At 36.8% G+C, this 21,873-nt stretch overlaps 1 protein-coding gene and 1 non-coding gene across 2 annotated transcripts in view; both read left to right on the top strand.

The window, feature by feature from the left end:
- The window catches only part of LOC149085359 (neuropeptide Y receptor type 6-like), a 36,416-nt gene extending 28,236 nt beyond the window's left edge, over positions 1-8,180 (top strand). The window contains exon 2 of the mRNA XM_089233949.1: positions 6,747-8,180. Coding sequence (XP_089090075.1) covers positions 6,812-7,987 — 1,176 coding nt within the window. The 5' untranslated portion in view covers positions 6,747-6,811 and the 3' untranslated portion in view covers positions 7,988-8,180. The remainder of the gene's footprint in view (positions 1-6,746) is intronic.
- Positions 8,181-13,621: 5,441 nt separating this feature from the next.
- On the top strand, positions 13,622-13,695 carry TRNAT-GGU (transfer RNA threonine (anticodon GGU)). The gene has a single exon. It is a non-coding gene; the product is annotated as a tRNA-Thr (tRNA).
- Positions 13,696-21,873: the final 8,178 nt, after the last annotated feature.

Below are 21,873 nucleotides of genomic sequence, written 5' to 3'. Positions count from 1 at the left end.
CAGACACCTTATATGTTTATTTCTCTGGATAGCATTATGAAATGAATTGATTGAATCATTTATCACAAAAACCCACATTTCATCCGAGTTTAAGTTCAAAAGCATCACAAACAAAATAGTTTAAATAACCCGGTTCACTTTTTTTCACATAATAAGTGGCTAAGAAACTTCTGTAATACAAAAATAGTATTTATTTAATTCGAAAAAAATATCTTAAAAAAGTAAATTTTTTCAAACATTAATCACAGGTAAGAGGCTTATTTAAAGAAAAATATAAGGCACTTTTAACATTTATTCAAATTTTCCCCTTTAGACTAGCAAAATTGTAACAAAAAGAATTTTATGTATCCTAAAAAATATTCAGATAAAGGAATTTAGACATTGATGGAGTCACAACAAATAACATTAAAATGTTTAGGCACAAATGTAATTACATTTCTATAGCGAGTATCAAAATGAAAGACATGCAAAAAAATATACGTATATATATTATTATTAGATTAAAATCAAATTCTATTTGTTGTATAAAGTTTTCAAAGAATAAGGAGAAAATAAAAATTCAAATAATATCGATTTCTTTTCCGGAATTGAAAATTCTCTGTAAATTTTCTCAGGCAAACACGAGAATTGACGGATTTCGTTCAAAAATGGCAATTAGGATTTTCGTATTAAAAAAAAACTGGGTTTTTGAAATTTTTGTAAGAAAATTCTATTGAATGGCATGAAATTGCTTTTCACACACATTTTATACGTATAACATAATTTTACATATTTTTTCTTTCATGATCGAATTTATTTGAAATCATTATTGGGTTTGTATTTCCATAGAAAAAAAATGGTTTTCTATTTAAGAAAAATAATTCCAATTTACGTATTTTGAAAATTTTTCAAGAAAACAAAATTGACACATAGTTTATAGGAATTTAAATTTCCTTTCCTAGAATAATCAATAATACATTTTATGTGCATTCAAGGTATTTACATACATTCAAAAGCAATTTTTCGATGTCTCATATATATAGTATAAAAATAATTTTAAAATTATAATATTTCTTTGATGCACACTTCATTTCCTTACATTTACTGAGTTCACTATCCTTTAAATTAGCGTGTATGTATACATGCATATGAAAATTATTTCTTGAATGTGTTAATTAGATAAATGAGTGAATTAAGATTTGAAAATTTGAAAAATAATTAACGGTTGTTTGGGAGAGTCGATAATTAGAATTTCTTAAAAGAAATGAAAAAAAAATGGAATTTTAGTTCTTTTCAAGGGACAAAAATTATTTTTAAATGTCAAACAAAATAAATAAAGTTTCTCATTATCAGTACAAATAAACACGAGGCTTTTATTTTTGTGTCTCATAGAATGAGAAATAAAAATATATCTTATTATTTTTCCCTTAAATTTTGTTTGGTAGATTAGACTAATTAGACTAACTTGCGTTGTTTTCCATTAATTTCACAACGGTGGAATATGTAGTGACACATTTCTCCGGGATAATTGTTGAAGGGATAATCCTGTCCAATTAAGGTTATTATCTCAAAAACCGTTCAATTATTGAAGTTTGATGCTCGTATTATTGAAACATGCTGCAGAAATTTTATTTCTACAATACTCTGTATTGTAACGCGTATAGTTGTGTTCGTTTTGGAATTTTGGGTACACCCAAACGTCGATTATGCAATCGTAGTATCAAACCCAAAAGGTATTGGGAGAGTCGATAATTAGAATTTCTTAAAAGAAATGAAAAAAAAATGGAATTTTAGTTCTTTTCAAGGGACAATATCTACAATACTCTGTATTGTAGATATAAGGTAATTTATATATTATTAATTAGAAATGAATTACCTTTTGGGTTTGATACTACGATTGCATAATCGACGTTTGGGTGTACCCAAAATTCCAAAACGAACACAACTATACGCGTTTCGGAACTACTTATATGAAGTTCCTTCATCAGTAGCAGAAACAAAGAAGAAAGAAAAATATTGAAAAAACTCCTTATAGCGGGAGTTACTCGCTGTTGTAGACAAGAGTCAAATTCAAAATTAAAATCATTTGAATTTGACTCTTGTCTACATTCAAGAAAAAATAGTTATATTGCTTATAGCTTGTCTATATTTTTTTAATTTTTTTTTTTTTTTAAATTTAATAAAATTTCAAAATTTGTTTTTGAAAATTCAAAAACTAATTTCAAAAAATAGTGAATCGTAGCACAAACGTAAACAAGAAAAACACTTTGAACGCAATTCTCTCAAATTGCAGATTTTGAGCTCATCCGTTATTAAAAAAAGAAACTGCTGCACCAAAAATTCTGAAATTTTGTAGGAATATTTATACATGTTTTAGTAAAATGAACCTCGAACTTCGACATCTGATCATTCATTAGAATTTTATGAATCTTTAAATTAAAAAAAAAATGTATAAATTTCAAAAAAATCTCTCAAACATTTCAACATTTTTGAAAAAAATACTTCACATGGGTTAATTTCTAAATCTCAGGTTTATTTTATTAACACACATGGCGAGTGAACATTTCTGCAAAACTTCAAAACTTTTGGGGCCGTCGTATTTTTTTTTTTTTAATCTCACGGATGAACTCAAAAACTGAAATATGAGAAAATCGTAATAACAATCGCATGAAAATTTGTGCTTTTATAAAACTTGAAAAATACAACCAATAAGACGATGATCGATTACATTCAAGCAAATGCAACCGATCAGTTTATTTGTTGAATATTTCAAGTTTTATAAAAGCACTTTTATAAGCACTTCTATAGTGTAATCCTAGCCTTAGGGTTAATAGAATATTAAACACCTTTAAAAAAAAGGCCAAGTTATACGTTTGGTGTACATTTGATGATTTTGGCAGGATTATGAAGTGACGTCATCAATTTTTAAAGCATCTAACTCATTAATTATTTGCCAAATAAAAAACTGAAAGCACTTTTCCATATTAGTTTTTCACAAGGAATCACATGTGTAATTATTGGGCGGTCGATAGTTACCATCCTGTATACCAAGTTTCGTCAAAATACCTCCATCAAAATAGGCACTACATACGTCTGATTAGTGTCAATTTATTTATCACCACTCTGTATTAATGATATAATAAATTATTGCAAGTCTGACCACGATCCCAACTTAGTCTACCCAGTCATATATAAAATGCATACAGTATAAAATAATGAAAAATTGCTGGTAACATAATGCATGCTATTACTTGTTTCAAAACTGAAATTATTTAGATTATTGATTATTAAATAGAATTAACTTCATTGGAAAGCAAAACAAACGCTGTAGTAAAACTATTACAAAGTATATATTTTCTCGCAGTAGTTTTGTGATGTATTCCATGATTTTTGTTTTAAATAAATCACGGAGCTTTAACAATGTAAATATTCCAGAGAGTGAAATTGATAGGAGTTTATTCAATTTACCATGAATGAAGACGTTTTAGAATAATAGTTTTTCGAGCTGGCTTTTTTAAAAAGAAATTCTTCAATGTAGCAAAAGTAGAACTGTTTTCGATTATGCAAATAAATTACGCATTCGCAAAGCTTTTCAAAGAAACTTTGAGACACAAAAGGCACCCCGTTTATTTAGATTGAAGTGAGATACAAAATATTTAAGACATACAGCTAAGAAATACGAGAACATATTCCCTTTGATCTTGTATGTAGCTTGCTTACGCTCGTGTAATCCCCACACGAATAAAAGAACACATTCATATCGCAAGACGAAAGTAATTGCGTCTTCCATGTATTCTTGTACATCAAGTTTCCATAGATGAGATGTGTTCGATATTCATCAGTTAATCTTTTCATTATTAAAATCTGCAAAATGCGGCCTGGGTTTATTCAGCTGCGAAATGTAATGCTTGCAAACTGTGTGTGCGTGTGAGCTCTATGCAATTTCTAGGGATATGTAAATTTCGTATTTACGAAATAACCGCGATAAATGCGAAATTTACGAAATAAATGCGATAAATGCGTAATTTGCCAACTTTGACGAATAAATGCTGAAATTTGATTTTTTACTAATTTTCGCGAAATCTAGGTAATTTACACTTTTTGAAGTGGAAAAGTAATTTTGCTCAGTACTTGTGAGCGTGCTTGAAAGGGAAACCACAAGCATCACTTCTTTCCCCTTTAATGTTGTGTTAGATGTAAATGCAGTCGAGTTCGGTTATACATAATCCCTAGGTATTTCGAGAAGTGTATGTAATAACCGGCGTGTATGTTATAAGGGGGTGTTGAAATTAGATTACGTAGCAATGACATATATGCATTATTGAGATTATCGTGGAAAAAATAAGCTTATGCCTCACATAATTGAAATATAATGTAACATGAATATAGTTTTTGATTGGTATCTGAAAATTTTGGAAATTTATTCAGAAAACGAGATAATATTATACAACCACACGCATATATTTTTTGAAATGTTAATGATTTTTTTGAGTTTATGCTAATGGTTTTTCCCTTTGAAGTTGACAGCATAGGCGGAGATAGACTTGGAAGTCTGGGGGGGGGGCACGGTTATTATTGCTGGGGGGGGGGCCAGATGATGATGATGACAATTCATATATACGTATATACATTAGATCAGTCGACTCCACCTTTGACGCTGGGGGGGGGGGATGGTTGACAGTATTGTACAATTAAAAAATACAGAAAAAGTAATCCCACCGATGTTCATGAATTCACCAATCAATAATAATACACTTGAATTAGCCACCAGTACTCCACCAATTTCAACTTGAATTGAGACCACCAATAAAAAGATCCCAAAGTTATAAAAACAATTAAAAATTCTATAATTCGAAAGCATAAGACGATACACTTCTGCACAGGAAGACAGGGTTTTATTAAATGTCAAAAATTTTATTGCCAAAATAGTTACATTTACTATCGACAGGTGGCGCTAAACTTTGTCAATTATGAAGTGTAACTATTCCATCCATGTATTTTTGCGTTTATTGAAAAAATTTAGGTCTAAGATATCACACCCGTATACAAGGAATTTTGTCCATAAAAGGCTGTTTTTAACTATATTTTCCTGGGTTCTTTTTTTTTTTTTGCAGTGTTATGTATGGATTTTTTTTTGTTGGTTAAGCCCATTTTTTTGTTGGGGACTGTTCAAGCTAAATCTCATTTCTGCCTGGGCTCCATGGGAGAAGCTGGACAAAATGCGAGACACCCAAGCTCTGTCGCAAGAAGCAACGTAAGCACTTCGGGCCCCCCCCCCCCTCGGGGGGGGGGCAGGGCATCTCCGGCAAAACCAAAATTTATTGATATGTCAAAGATTACATATAGTACAAGGAAATCAAAAATTACGTAAATCGAAGAATCAAATTAATCAAGTTAAAGTCAAAGTGCAATGTGTGTGTGTGGGCACGGATAATAAATAATCATAGAAAGCATGGGCTCTACTAATTTATTGTTTGAAATTTAAACAAAATATCTTTGTTGAAAAAAATTAGACATTCTTTCCCAAGTTGAGGTCTTCTGTTAACTTTTCCTTGCCCAGGGCCCCTTCACCAAGTCAAAAGTGTTCGAGATTTTTTTGTAGTTGCATCATGAACTACTGATGAAGAATTCAAACACTAAAATTAAATTTGATGTATATGTAAAATTAATGTGCAATAGAGAGTTCTGTTATGAAGAAAAGCTACTTATTGAAACAGTTTCTCTGTTAATCTAAATTAAAAATTACTAGTATAAATCAAAGTGTACATTAGTTTTCACCACAATAATTTAAGTAATAAGAGATAAAAAAGATAAAAAATTGCTATTATTTTTTCTTTCGCAATCTATAAATTTTATTAATATTGTTATTTGATTCATACTTTAATAAATGTCATATTACTTTAAATTTATACGATTTCCATAACATTGCACATTAAATCTGACGGAACTCCGCCTAAGTCGTCACTCCGCTTAAGCCGTCATAATTTTTCGATAACTTGAGGTGACGACTTATCGAGGTTTTACTGTATTAGATTCCGGTGTAACTAACCCATGAAAGCGCATGAAATGCCAGTGACAAGGCAAAGTAAACAAGTGTGACGAATGAAAGATATGTATCTGATTGATCTTGCAACAATTACTTTAATATTGCATCTTATGTTTGAAATATTTGATCATTTTTGTCGCACCACGGTCATTTTCTGCACACGAGGGCTAATTAGACCGGGACCTACAATTTATTGCCGATTCCGAACGGCAGGCTTGTTTTTTATACTCGTCGTCGAGAGGTTGGTGCGCTAACCCCTCGATGGGGGACTCCCTGCGGTAGCAATTTTTGCTGCGGTCATGTCGCCATTTTTGTTGTATCCCTGTGTCAGGAAAGTTTTCTGACAAGGACGAACCGGGTATCGAACTCGCGACACCTCTAAACATCCTTTGGTACTTTAGGCGAGTATCTTACCGACCTGGGCTACCGCGCCCCTATGTTTGAAATAGAATTGTATCATTGCATGAAATAATTCAGTTCGATTGATCTTCTTGAATCCCAGTCGAGAAACTCTAAGAAAGAAAATGGTAAAAGACGTGCTAAGGAATGATTCGGAAACAATTAATAAGAATATCATATTTCTGTTGCGTCCTAGATGTCAAGTAATATTCACTCGTCATGTGTAGAATATTGTTTTTTATAGTTTTATTTTATAATAATTTGTTTTATTTTGTTCATGTAAAAATTGATGAAAATTTCCAATTATTATTTTTCATTTCAGATGAGCTCATGTAAACATTTTGTCCTACTGACCAATTTGATTTGTTTCTGCACCATCTTAACGCCATGAGTTTCGGAACATTAAAACTTCGTCATAACATTTCGCACGAGGACCTTGTTTTCAACTTCAGTCTACACCAGGCTGTAACGATTCTTGAGGAACATCTCAATCGAGATAATATTTTCCCTCAAAAAACGGAGATTACAATCATCTGCTGTTATGTTATGTTGATGATGACTGGAGTATGCGCGAATCTCTTGGTTTCGACTGTCATTATTCGAAGCACTAAAGCTGGAAATTCAAGAAATTACTATATCGTGAATCTGAATGCATCAGACATTGCTTTGTCTTTACTTTGCATGCCGTTCACGGTTCTGACATTAGTGCGTCGGAGCTGGACACTGGGACCACTACTTTGCAAGTTGGTACCTTTTCTCCAAGGCTCTACGGTTTTCGTCTCGGCAGTTACAGTAAGTGCCATCGCGCTTGACCGTCACAATGCGATTGTCACATTTAACCCTCAGAAGAAAAAGAAAAGTAAGAAACGTGTGCTCACGAATATTGCAGCGATATGGATTCTGTCTATATTCCTTTCCATACCGATATGTGTTGCCCAAAATGTCACAGTCGTAGGTTTGCCCGGGCTGGTATCCTATGAAAAATGTATAGAACATTGGACATCTGTATACAACAAGGGTGTATACACCGTAATAATACTCATAACTCAGTTCTTCATCCCAGCGACTGTTCTGACAGCGGCCCATTTCAAAATCAAGGCTCACCTGAACATGACACTTTGTCGAAAAGGCATGGACACCCATCAACTAGACACCGAACGTCTACAGCGTGAACTGAGAAGAAACAAGAGAGCAACGATGGTTCTAATGAATATTTCTGTGGTATTCGCTATCAGTTGGTTCCCGTGGAATATTTTGAACTTGCTGGCTGACTTTATTCCTCATCTGATGTCAACACAAAACTTGTATCTTGCTTTTGCAGTCTGTCATATGCTAGCTATGACTTCCGCAACCACTAATCCGATATTGTACGGGTGGCTAAACACAAATATCCGTCGTGAATTACTCAAAGTTCGAGATAAAATGGGCAACGCTTTCACTCTGTCTAACAGAATAAACAACAGTGAAGAAGCTCCTGTGAATGCCACAGAGACACCTATGGCCCATCTATGGATCCGAAGTGTTGAAAATCAGAGGCCGATTTCCGAAACTAGTAGGCTTTGAAAGTACTGCTATTTTTACAGTACCGTAAAGAAGTGATATCCCACAGGGATTATCCTTAATACGTGTATCTTTAAACAACCATATACGTAATATTTCTATATCTGACGTTGTTTCTCATCTTCGCATGAGTCATTATCATTGTTGTAACTGGTCCCATTTACCCTCTTCTGCATGTATTTATTCAAAATGTATGTTTGGAAAACAATAAAGGAGTTATAGCACTCGTTCTTAAGTATTCCACAGTTGAATTACACACACATTTTGTCATAAGATAACTTTTCTCCAGTGTAGGCTACTGTTAATTTCACGAGATATCATTGGCCAAAGTAAAAAATCCCTTCAAATATCAAATATTGTGATAACAAACCATCTGGAAATAAAGAGCCACCTTAAATTAAACTACATCTCGAAGAGATTTAAATTTCTTCTCTATTTTTTTCGGAAAATGAAGCACCTTTTCTCTAGCCTTCATTTATTTATTGATATCTTTATTTTTGGGGGGAATGGTGGTTGTGCAGTATATCCACCCCAGCCACCACTGGTACTACACTGGTGAAATAAATTAAGAGAATTTGCATATTTTATCGAATTTCATGAAAAGAACTGAACTGAATGTAAAACCACTGCTTCTAGACAAAAATGCAAATCTTGTACGTCAAATACGTAAGCGTACACGTGTGTGTAGTAGAGAAACAGGCTTTATAAGCGCGCGTAAGTTAAGACGCATTTCGTTCGCTAGAACGCCTCGGCGAATTTCTTGGTGTTATTTTGCAGCAACCGGTTAATTTCAAATTGTAACAGTAAAAATGAGTAACCACCAACGTTTAGATGATATGATGAGGTGGCGAATTGTGGGGAGGCTAGAAGCAGGCCAATCTCAAGTCCAGATTAGTAGAGAGTTCAATTTAACGCCCAGCGTCGTGTGTAACTTATGGAAACAGTTCCAGGATACCGGATCCATCGAGAGAAAGCCTGGGCAAGGTCGTCCAAGAGCTACGACGGCCAGAGAAGATCGCCATTTGTCGATTATAGCGAGGCGTAACAGGAGTGCTACAGCTTCTCAGCTCTCTCGTGACTTGTATGCAGCCACAGGAACCCGTGTATCAAGGGTGACTGTTTCCAAAAGACTTCATGAGAGAGGGTTGTTTGCAAGAAGACCTGCTGTTTGCGTCCCGCTCACTTCTACGGACAGGAGAATCCGTTTATCATGGTGCAGAGAGCATAGAGATTGGAGTATGGATCAATGGGCGACCGTTCTCTTCACTGATGAGTCCCGGTTCAGCCTAAACACCGATTCTCGCCGTACGTTCATATGGAGAGAACCAGGGACCCGCTACCTACCCTCCAATGTCCGCGAAATCGACCATTATGGAGGAGGAGGTTTAATGGTCTGGGCAGGCATCATGTTGGATGGCCGCACACCTCTCCGTGTCTTTGAAAGAGGCACTGTGACTGGTGTGAGGTATAGGGATGAGGTCTTGAAGCCCTATGTTCGCCTTTTCAGGGGTGCAGTTGGCACTGAGTTCATTTTAATGGACGATAACGCGAGGCCACATAGAGCGCTTCTGCTCGACGATTTTCTAGAGAGTGAGGATATTCGCCGGATGGATTGGCCAGCCAGATCTCCAGACCTTAACCCCATAGAGCATGTCTGGGACGCTCTGAGGAGGGCAATTGCAACTCGCAACCCCCCTCCGGGAACCATCCAGGGAACGAAAACAGCGTTGCTGAACGAGTGGGACCAATTGCCACAGGAAATGATAAACTGCCTTATTTCAAGTATGAAATCACGCTGCGAGACCTGTATATCTGTAAGAGGGGACCATACCCCCTATTAACCCATCTATTAACCCATTTGTTTGTTTATTCTGCAACCGCTGTTTCATACCTTCCGACTCCAACGAGTGTTACGCACGACCATGCGTGTGTATTACAATTATTGAATGGTTATTTGTTTTGTATTGTATCAATGTATGTACATATCAAATTTCATTAAAATCGGTACAGTAGTTCTAGAGATAATCGACCAGGTCTGCAAATTCTCTTAATTTCTTACACCAGTGTATGTAGCCTACGCCGAATCTAGCTATCCATCTAAAGATTATTATGTTCGCAACAGTTTTTGAGACTTGTTGTCTCGTAAGTTCGGACCCTGGGCAAATATGAATTTTTGGGGGACAATTATATATAATCTTCTTTGAGGCAGAAGCGTACGAAGGGGAAGGAGCATGTGATGTGTGTGTGTAAAATACAAAAGGCAGTCAATTTGTGAGGCCCTGGACACGTGCCCCGTTTGCCTATGCAAGAAACGGGCCCTGTTGTTGTCAACCGATGGTAAAGAATCTAGAGAGGCTATTGCTCTCTACTTATGATCAATGATCACAAGTAGACGGCAATAGTCCCGCAAAATGAGCAATAGTCCAACGATATCTACAGCAGGAGTTCTTAACCTCTTACGTTCCACGGACTCCTTATTTCAATAAAATGAAAGGCAACAGACCCCCTTTTACCAATAAAATGAAAGGCCACGGCTCCTTGTACCAATAAAATGACCTACGGGGATTTTTAGGATAAATATTCAGTATAGGCCAACACTATAAAAATAATAGTTTATTGTTTTCTAGCTTAAGCTCAAGGATCCCTCCCCCGATGGCTTCCCAATGACCCCTGGTTAAGAACCTCTGATCTACGGGGTATCCCGAAATCATCAATGCGAAAATTCACCGTAAAAAAACAAACGGGTTCATAGCAAAGTGATTACCACATATCGTAAAATTACTTAATTTTTTTTAAACGTTTTGGGACCATCATACGCTTATATATTCACATCAGCGCTTGCGTAATGAGAAAGTTGTGATTTATTAAAAATCAGAATAATAAAAGAATTCGATCCGCTGTAGTAAAAGGATCAATGGCGGTGGTTGAAAACTTGGGTGTTTGCAGGAAAAAAAACATAAAGAAAAGACTTCAGAATGTTGTTTTTGGATCACGTAATGTGATGCGTTATGATTGGGCTGATCATATTTCATCGAGGAAAAATACGGGAGATAGTAATTCTAAATACCGTAAAATACAGGACATCGTCGATTCTCACCAAACGAGATGCCAAACGCAATAATGGGAAAAGGTGAGCTACTGCAAATCGCATCGTGTTAAGATATGAAGAGTCGGAGGAGAAAACACAATTTGCTTATTTTTTGTAAAACAGAAAGCAAATGGGACTATCATCCCATATATATTCCATCCCAGACAGGGTGCTCTGTTAATGAACCGACAAACTCAGGGGGTTGTTAGTAGACATCAAGAAGAACAAAAATTGCAATGGAACATGGTGTCACAAACCACGTTGAGTGGGTGAAAATCGCGAAAAACGCATGCAGGTTTCGACGCCGAAAAGTACAACAATAACTACAAAAATATTTATTTGATTAATTATTACAAGAGTTGTTAGAAGTGGCGGCTGCTGACGTCATTGCACAGTCTACAACGACGTAAAAACGATTCCCGGACGAGCTCGAAGATACCAGGTATGTTTTTTATGTCTGTCGCAGTGACGACAATCCGCGCTATGAGATCCTCCGGTGTGTCCACGGGCATCGCATAAACGACAGCTGGTGTGTCCCAGCACATGCGTTTCGCGACGCTGCTTACGTCAGATATGGTGAGCGAACCCATAAAAGCATTCAGCGATCAACTGACATCCACCTCTCGTCTCCTCTGGACTCAGAGCCTGCATGCGTTTTTTACCCTCTCAACGTGGTTTGCGACACCATGTTCCATTGCAATTTTTGTTCCTCTTGATGCCTACTAACAACCCCCTGAGTTTGTCGATCCATTAACAGAACACCCTGTATATATTCTAGAAACCTTGACTATCATCGTTCTTCCCTATTGGTTCTTATTTTAGAATGTGTTTTTAAATAGATTAATTCTCCCCTTATACTAATTCTAGATATCGATAGCACACCTCATAAACCAACAGATGGCACCATTAAATCATTGTCGTCAAAAAGTAGACTATCATCGTTTTTCTCCCTTCATGTTCCACGAAAAAAAAAAACAAAAAAAAAACGTTGAACAGACAAGTATGTGAGTTGAATATTATATTTATATACAATTTTCATAATATAATTTATAAAGTTATGAAAATAACTTCCATCCTTGATCTCAGTTAAGAATAAAAATTAACGCGGGACCAGGGTCGAAACTAGAGGGGGGGGGCAACTGTCCGGGTGGCAAACTTTGGGGGCGGAAAATTTTAAAGAGTAACAAAGAACATTTCCCGTTGGATAGGACGGCCTAATCATGTTTGCTCTTACGTCAAAAAATTCCTAGTTACGGCACTGGTCGTACTAGGAATCCGACGTCGACTATCAAAAACGTGTGAAAATACGGTAATGTCCCGTAAAATATGGTCACTTAGTTGGGACGATAAAATTATTAAAAGATCGGAAGTTTGGGCTCTAAAAATTTTGAAAATATTCAGGTGAAAATGCACTAAAAAGGAATTTATAATTAGTAGAAAAAAGTAAAAATAACTAAAAACTAATATATTAAGTCCAAAAACTGGCTAAAAAAATTTTTCTGCATTCATACAACCTCTACTGCTAATAAACAACAGTTATTAATACCTGCATTATCACAGATAAGCTAAGTTTATATATACTAACCTAAGTTTACTATACTAAGTTTTTATACTAACCTAAGTTTACTATACTAAGTTTTTATACTAACCTAAGTTTACTATACTAAGTTTTTATACTAACCTAAGTTTACTATACTAACCTAAGTTTACTATACTAACCTAAGTTTACTATACTAAGTTTTTATACTAACCTAAGTTTACTATACTAAGTTTTTATACTAACCTAAGTTTACTATACTAAGTTTTTATACTAACCTAAGTTTACTATACTAAGTTTTTATACTATACTAAGTTTTTATACTAACCTAAGTTTACTATACTAAGTTTTTATACTAACCTAAGTTTACTATACTAAGTTTTTATACTAACCTAAGTTTACTATACTAAGTTTTTATACTAACCTAAGTTTACTATACTAAGTTTTTATACTATACTAAGTTTTTATACTAACCTAAGTTTACTATACTAAGTTTTTATACTAACCTAAGTTTACTATACTAAGTTTTTATACTAACCTAAGTTTACTATACTAAGTTTTTATACTATACTAAGTTTTTATACTAACCTAAGTTTACTATACTAAGTTTTTATACTAACCTAAGTTTATATATACTGCTATATCACGCTAAAAAGTTTTTGTGATCCGTCAAGATTAGGAGGTTGGAGGTGATTTTTAATCGAATATTAAATTGGCTAACATGCAAAATAATACGGGCTAAAATTAAGGAATGATAATTATACTATACGAATAACGATTTATACTTATAAAGTCCTGGTGGAGACGTGATGACTTTTCTTTCCGAGCTCACCTCAGCATAATATCCGGAAAATAACTGTTTCCTTGATATCCCTGGCTGAGAAAGAAGCCATCTATATCTCTCTAAACCGTCCCACCCGGGGGCTATTTCCTGAAGTTAAGAGAGGCTACTACTGCCTCTACTTCAGCGCCTCACGACACAGTGCGTGAAATTAGGAAGGCCGAGTCATGTGTCTCCAGTGGTGTAGATGGTAGCATGCTTGCCCGGTATGCAAGAGGGCCTGGGTTCGAGTCCCGGCGGAGACGTGATGACTTTTCTTTCCGAGCTCACCTCAGCATAATATCCGGAAAATAGCTGTTTCCTTGATATCCCTGGCTGAGAAAGAAGCCATCTATATCTCTCTATACTTATAATAATAAAACTATTGCGCGCTTTCACATGGATTTATTTTGAAAACATATATCCATAACAACAACATATTTCTCAGAATTTTCAAATGTTAGCTTTCCATTTGGTAAGTCTGTATCGTTATGAAAGAAGATCTCTCCAATTCGACGGCCATGGTTGTTTCCAGTGCATTTATGGTGTAAAAAAAGTAAAATTAAATCTCTGGGCTAGAGAACTGTCAACTGCTCCCTCCCTTCTTGCCTAGTTAGAGCGACTAATGGACAATGGGACAGTCGCCAGTCAGCTATCTATCTATAATACGTAAGCAAGACATTATGTGAAGCATGTTCAAAAACGAAACTTCTAATTCATTCCCAACTTTTCTTATAGATGCGTTGCGTTTGTCTGAAACAAAAACATCAGTGAAAACTCTAATCTCAACTCAACGCAAAAAATGATTTTCAACGCTATTGGTTAGGCTCACTGCAGAAATTATTAATAATGTGTTGCGCGCTGATATAGAGTATTACTATTTTCGTACCGCATAGATGTACAGACAATGTAAAAAATAATTTTACAAACAATAGTAGGTTACCCGTATTCAGGACTCGATTCTAACGTGAGGTGCAAATAAGTGCAAATTTCGCTACTCTGAGAAAAAAGGTCTCCCATAAACCGCACATGCGAATTTCGCTGATGCGAGGGATGGAAATCCGATTTTCCGCAGCAGGGTTTAATTCGTATGAACGTGAATCTCCTATTCATCATCATAATATTCCTGATAAAAACGCTACTGAACTTCTAATTTGAATGTATACAGAATAAGAGGTAAGATCTGCGTAGATCTTGGGTTCAGCATTCCGGTAGTGATCTGCATCACCATTAGGCAGGGGTGAGGAACTTGAGGCTCATTGTACTTGAATTTTCCCAATAAACTTAGTGAGGGGCCTGAGCAGCCCTATTAATTCGTGAATAAACATCGAAACTCACGCCTCCTCACGGTATATATAGTAACTTTGTTTCCCTCCAAATTTTTCTTTCATGACTTCTTTTTTTTTTCTTCTCAGCTCTATGTAGCCTTGTCATCTTCTGCCATGACCTTAGACCAGTGTTTCCCAAAGTGGGCAATATCGCCCCTTGGTGGGTGACAGAAGCTTCAGGTATAACATAGGATCCTATGGGATCACTTGAGTTGGGAGCGATCAGATAAAAAAAATTCTGAGGAAGGGGGCGATGGAAAATAAAGTTCGGGAAACCATGGCTTAAAATATCCCAGGGCCCACTGGCGGGGCCTATGGCCTTAGGGTGAGAACCCCTGATCCAAACAGGCGGTCCCAAATTATTCGAACAGCTGATATCTCTCCGCAACCGTTGACTTCAGAAACATGATTTCAACTACAAAAAGTTTTCAAATGACGTGCAGTTACTCAAAGTGTCTTAAATTTCCCAAGCGATTGTATACATAAAAAAATAGAAAAATTAACTTTTACGTATACACCCTGTGTGCTGAAACTTCTAATCAGTGAAACGTGAATGCGACTCCGAAAAGTCATTTAGAAAAAATTGCATACTTTAAAATGCAATATCAACAGAGATATGTGACTTAAAAATTATTGGCATTTATCAGCAATGATTGAGGGTGTGGCTCAGATATTGAAAAAAGAAGTAAATTCAGAGCTGTAAAAACTCTGTAATTGTCAAAAATGTAATTGTTATTTATGGTGAATAAAAAGTGGTTGATTTCATTCTATTTGTATGCAGTCGCTAAAAATGGCGACTTTTGAGCCAATGAAAACTTGCCCATACAATGATATAGTTGCCAAAAAATTGCATATGACTTTTCAGAGAGCGGGACTTTCTACATTTTAATATAATTGGAAGTTTTACACAGGAACTGTACAAAAATTTAATTTTTCTATGTATACGACCCTTCAAACAAATTGAGATTTAAGTAACTCGTTTACATGCACATACCCAACAAAATATCAAGTAGGGGACGAGAGAACTACCTCTTCGGATGGCCAAGTCAAGGCCGTTTGGAAAAAATGCTACCCGAAGCTGCCAGAAAACAAAATTCAGCAACATTAACAAAAACAGCAGTGGTGTCGGATCCGGGGTTCGAGCACCCACAGTATTTTGTAACACGGGGCAGAGCATCCACAGAATTGATTCCAAAATAAAAATCTCCTATATAGATTTGTTTTTTTTTCCCGCAAAAATATCGCACATTAAAAAAAAAAGTTGCCTGTTTCCTCCCTATGTGTCTTGAAAATTGCTGGAACTAACGCATCCAGTGGTTATTTGTACGGCCTCGGGCTTCTACGATAGGTGTTTTTGTAGAGAGGCCATCTCCCATTTTTTTTTCGATTCTGTCCACGCAGGCGTCCTTCCTTTGCCTCGGGGTAGAAATATGTTTCACAATAAATGAAATTCTGCATGGATGGGACGATCCAGACACATATTTCAGTTGACCAAATGTATGATGAAGAGAACGCAAGAATTTTTTGAACAAAAATTTGTTAATTAAAAAAAAGAAGATAATACCTACTCTCTCTAGGCTTTTTTTCTTTTCTTTTTCCAAACCGAGCACAACTCAGGTCCATCGCCATGGGCAATTTACTACCTAGTGAGTTACGCCGGAAGTGTGTTTACCTAATCTGCGTATCTGGTGCTGTTCTGCTTTTCAGTGCTGCCATCTATATTTCAGACGTGAAGGGTAATGATCGAACATTTGTACTGTTTGTAGGCCTGGAGAGACCTTTTTTAACGGGAAGATTGGCTCGCATTTGTACCTTTAAGTTGGGAACACAGAAAACCACCTTCAGAAGAACACTACTGTGGGGCTCGAACCCGGGTGCCCGCGATGCGAGTCCGTCACTATGACCACTCGACCAACACTTCGGTCCTACTCTAGGCTAGTATCTTCCCCCAGACTTTTTTAGCCGCATCACCTCCTGAAAAAAAATTCCATTGTTCCAGTGCTGTCTCTACGCATGGGCCCCACAGCCACCATATCCTGGAGCAGGGCCTCTAGACTGGGACCTTTGGTGGGCCCTCCAGGAAGGGATTTTCACGGGGCCCCTGGATGGTTAAATTTTAACGTGAAAAACAAAGAATAATGACAATCGTTCCGTGTCTAAGGGCTAGAGCCCAAGTCAGCCAACCTTTGTAGGGGCATGGTCTCAAGAGAAGAGGAAGAGGAGCTACACAAAAATGAGATCTGTAAATTTTCGAGAGTTATCATGTAAATTTGCCCTGTAGGACCCCGGTACTCTTAAGACGGCCCTGCTTAAGGCAAATAGTAATTTTGAGGCGAAACTAGAGTGGGCAGGCGGGTGGGGGGGGGCAACTGCCCCAGGTGGCAAAATTTATGGGGCGGTAGTTTCAGGTGGGTACAAATAACACCGTTATGACCCCACAACCAGCTTTATAACGGGCCTCCTCTATGGTTAATTTTTATTTTGAAAAATCAAATAGTGATGATAATCGTTCCGGGCCCACAGGGCTGGAGCCCTGTCATCCCTGCCCTTGTGCGAGCCATGAACACCGTTAAATTATGATTTCTAAAGTTGTGGCGGCAGCAAAATCATGTATATCCCGGACGGCAAAAACCCTAGTTACAGTCCTGTAGCAATTACAAAGATTCAAAAAGATATTATTATAGAAAGGGTTTATCGGTGTATCGAGTGTTGTTGTAGCGAGGTACCTCTAAACTACTAAAAGGACAACTACACACGCCACGAAATTTTTACTTATTTAAATAGCCAGTGTTCAATTATAAAAGAAAATTATAGGACTTATCACTGAAAATAAAAGTTAATTTATTGAGTACTGAGGGAGGGGGGGGGGGAAGCCGAAGAGTAAATAGTGTTGCGTGATGTGTTAAATATTGGATATTAATTTTTAGGAAATGTATATACAGTATATAGATGATGAGAGAGAGATAAATATACTGTATATCGCAACAGCATATAAACAGGGATGGCTTTTGGGCTATGCCACTCGTGTGGCCGCACGGGGCACCGCTATAGGTTGAAGTAGTAGATCTGCAGTAAAGAGAAAAAATAATTGCAGAAAAGTTTAGAAAAATGTGTTTCATCTGTAAAAACATTCAAACTATACATTGGATGAATGACACTCGGAAAAAACTAATTTTTGATGCATTTTATCTTTTGCTAGAAACACAGTTGCGAATTTTCGCGATCGTTGAAAAAACTTGAGAAAACAGACAGGGCCTGGGGCCAGTGACTACAAGGAAAGAAAATGCTATCAGTGGACATATATGTCTACGGGCAAAAACACTATTGAATAAAAATAAACAAAACGATTCCATTAAATAGGGGAAGCCCTTTCTCTTGTTAATTGTGGTGGTGGAATAAGTGGGAACTCAGTTTGTCTTTTTTAGGGGGGGGGGCTTCTTTTTTCTTGACCCCCATGAAGTCTCAATCCTACCTTTTTGTGTGTACACACGTTTGTCTGGGCAGAGGGAGGCGTGAAAAATTCCTCAAAACTTTCAGCCATAAACACCAAGCAATCACACATCAATTGTGACTCTCACTCCTTCAGGCAACATCAGCATGGTGGAACATTTTTATTGTGTCCAGACAGACGTCTGCAAGAGGAACAAACGTCCACACACAGTCATTCTTTTTTATCCAAGCCATTGTTGAGTGTACCAAAAAAAAAAATTTAATGTAAATTACCTTATCCATTACTTGTCCAGGATGAGAAATTGGATGAAATGTTAAAACCGGAGACGGAGCTTCTATAGCGAATTTTTTTTCGGATTCTTCTCACCCGCTGCTATACATACCAATTTTTCAGAAGTGGCTTCCCAAAATCTTTGAAAAACGGATGTATACACAAATTCTTATTTTAATCCTAACACACCAAATTTTCAGTTGAACGTCCGAAAAAAGGTAAGGTTTTCTCTCTTTGAGAAAAGAGAGAGAAGAAAAAAAACCAAAATCTCACACACATTATTCATCTATATATAGTACCGATATCTGTAATGTTTTGTAAGATGAAAAGCAATTGATGCATAAAAGATTTAAAATACAAAATTTAAAGGCTCAAAAATCTTAGATTGCAGCAGCAGTGGTTCGTTCGAACAAGGGCACCATGTTCACTCTTTATTCGTTCAAAATTACGTGGGAGGAAAGCCAAAATGGATACTTGACCTGGAAGACAAACTCAGTTTTTGTTTTTTGTTGCTGCCCCTGATAAATATATATATATATCTTTCACATTTCTGATAAAAGAAATAATATCATAACGCGGAATTCACTTTCATGCTCGACAGCCTCCTCAAAGTGCCTATTTTTGGCTGACGTGTTTACAGTGATGACTGTAAACAAGATTTTAATTTTTGTACGCTGTTCTGTGAAAGTATCTACATGAATATAATTACTGAGAACATTTTGTATGAATTTTAAGATTCACATTTTTTTTTTCTATGTATATAAAAAAAATGTATACGTTTGACTTGTAACGAAAAAACTCGACTTTTCTATAAGTCGTACCAGGGTCGAAACTAGTGCCTTTGTAAGCCAGGACAAACAAGCATTTTAGCACTCCGTATAATGTAGAAGGAGCAGTTTGAGGGTCACTTCTGCATAGGCGGAGATAGACTTGGAGGTCTGGGGGGGGGGGCAAGGTCATTATTGCTGGGGGGCACGATTCATGAATTATTGGAAATTTTTATTTGAAAATATATTTATTGATCATACGCATCGTATTTGATCCAACCTGTCAACGCAATACATAACGAAAAAATTAGCAAAAAAAAATTATTTTCAAAACATTTTTTTCCCTTCAACATTATAATTTTCTTCTCTACAGACACTGCATAAACAATTTTCACCAAACATTGCTAAGGCCAGGGCCAAATCTAGAATCCTGCGAACTACGCGACCGCAGGTGCTTACTAAAGAGGGCTAGTTTTTTAGGGCGATAACTGAAGGGGAGGGACGCGATTCTTTATCACCAAAATATTATTCAAAGGTTTTTAACAGCTAACGGATGCGAAGATATATTTTGGAAAGAGAAAATTCAACTGCCCCTGCGGAGAATCGGACCTATGTCCTTTCACTTTCCGGATGAACGCATTAGACTACAGAGAGAAAACGAATTTCTCAATCTTCCCTTGGATAAGTTACCATCTAGTGGCCATAGGCGGGGATAGACTTGGAAGTCTGGGTGGGGGGCACGATGATGATTGATGGCAATTCATCTATACATATATGTACTAGATCAGTCGACTTCACCTTTGGTTCTGGAAGTGGGGGGGGGGCAATGCCCCCCGTATCTCCGCCATGCTAGTGGCATTATCAGCAGTTGTGAACTTTGGCCCGACCGTCCATGTACGGTCCCGTTCAGTGCACACGAGCTCTAAGGAAAGGACGTTGGTTCGATTCCCCGCAGGGCCCGTTGAATTTTCTTTTTCACAAAATATATCTTCGCACTAGCCAGCTGTTAAAAACCTTTGTATGGATAGCGTGACATCATCTTCGAAAAAAATATTTTCTTGCACTTGAAAAATGTCCAAAACCTGTGACAACCTACGACTCCCAAAGTATTTTTGTTCAGAACTCGAAAAGTTCGTAAGTCGCGACTATACCAATTTTTTGAAGAGGTCGCAAAATTGTTTTGCAGGACCGCAAAAGTCCCAGGCCCGGCCCTGATTATACAGTATGTTTAAACAAAATAATCCGGCCCTGGCCCTAAGAATCTTAGGGTAGACATTTTAGTGTGTTATTTTTTCATAATTATTAAAAAAAATATGGCTCACATCAACAAAAGCTTTAATGCAGATAGTTATCTGGCATAATTAAGGATGGTGAAATAATTCTGCACCAAAACACGGGACAGTATCTATACAGCGGGACGTACAGTGAAGCCATTTTGTTGGATGAACGTTGGTGCGCGCGACTCAATATTTTTATAAATACGTTATCAATTTTTGATATCTTTCAAGGAGGGGATGGAACACCCCTCTCCCACATACACCTGCGTGAGCACCCACGGGTCACAAATGCTTCCGACGCCCCTGAGCATGATAAATAGAACCCGCAAATATTGTAAACTCATCCTAATAAATGGTACACAATAGTTCACTTGTATAACCTCTCATTTATGTGTTCAGTTTACATGCCTTACAGTTCCACTGACTCTAAAACATGGTTAATAAATCCTCCGGTGGTTTTGCGATGCGGCTATACGTGACCAACCGCTATAAAATGAAGTGCGAGGATAATACGACTGAAATTTAAAATCAAACTGCGACATAGACATACATGTTGTACACGGGGCCGCAACAAGAAACGAAAAATTACCGTTACCCGGGAACCAGTAATTTTGAATGAAAAAATATATTCAGCACCCTTTCCCTATACATTGTTTGGAGAAACGTAAATTTGCTAACGAGTGTCACCTACAATCTGCATATTCTGAAAACTATTACTGCCATGTCTTTTGGGTGCTATCCACTAACACCACTTAAATCTGAACTCAACTTTCTACCCTCAAAAAAAAATCAAGACGGGCTGTCACTGACACGGCGGCAAGACACAAATACGTTCTCGAATCGTGTGGTAGATACCAACTTAATATCTAGCATGTGAAAGTTCGAGATTCTAATGTTTGAATACATTCAATCTTAAAACAGAAATTTTAAATTCAATTTTTAAAAGTATATTGTTTTGAATAACCATCTCCCCCTCAACTATGTGGACCTGCTGCACTCTGCCGTTGCTGGGACTCGCCTGCAATGTGTTATCCCTGTGGAACACACACTGTTGTAATAAACGATTTGGAGGCATTCTGTTCGTTATTTGCGTATATTTTCTTTGACTTGTGTACGTCAGCGCCAACTATCGGTTGTTCTTGAGTTTTGCTGTCTTAAAAAGAAATCGCGTGACAGCGATGCAAACCGTTTATTTCGGTTATTTTTCCGGTTTTAATCAATTTTTAAAGTTTCTACTGACTTTTTGCCCACCCTGTATTTCACCACGAGATTGTAATTGACCTAAAATTAAGCGGATTTGAAAGTGAAGCCAATTTAATAATTTTCAATCAAAAACGGAAAATATTAATGA

This window comes from Pholcus phalangioides, unplaced genomic scaffold (genome assembly GCF_987345545.1).
Source record: "Pholcus phalangioides strain wild (caught in Gottingen) unplaced genomic scaffold, Ppha-v1.0 ptg000007l_1, whole genome shotgun sequence".
NCBI classification, from domain to species: Eukaryota; Metazoa; Arthropoda; class Arachnida; order Araneae; family Pholcidae; genus Pholcus; species Pholcus phalangioides.
This window is presented reverse-complemented; position numbering and strand designations above follow the sequence as displayed.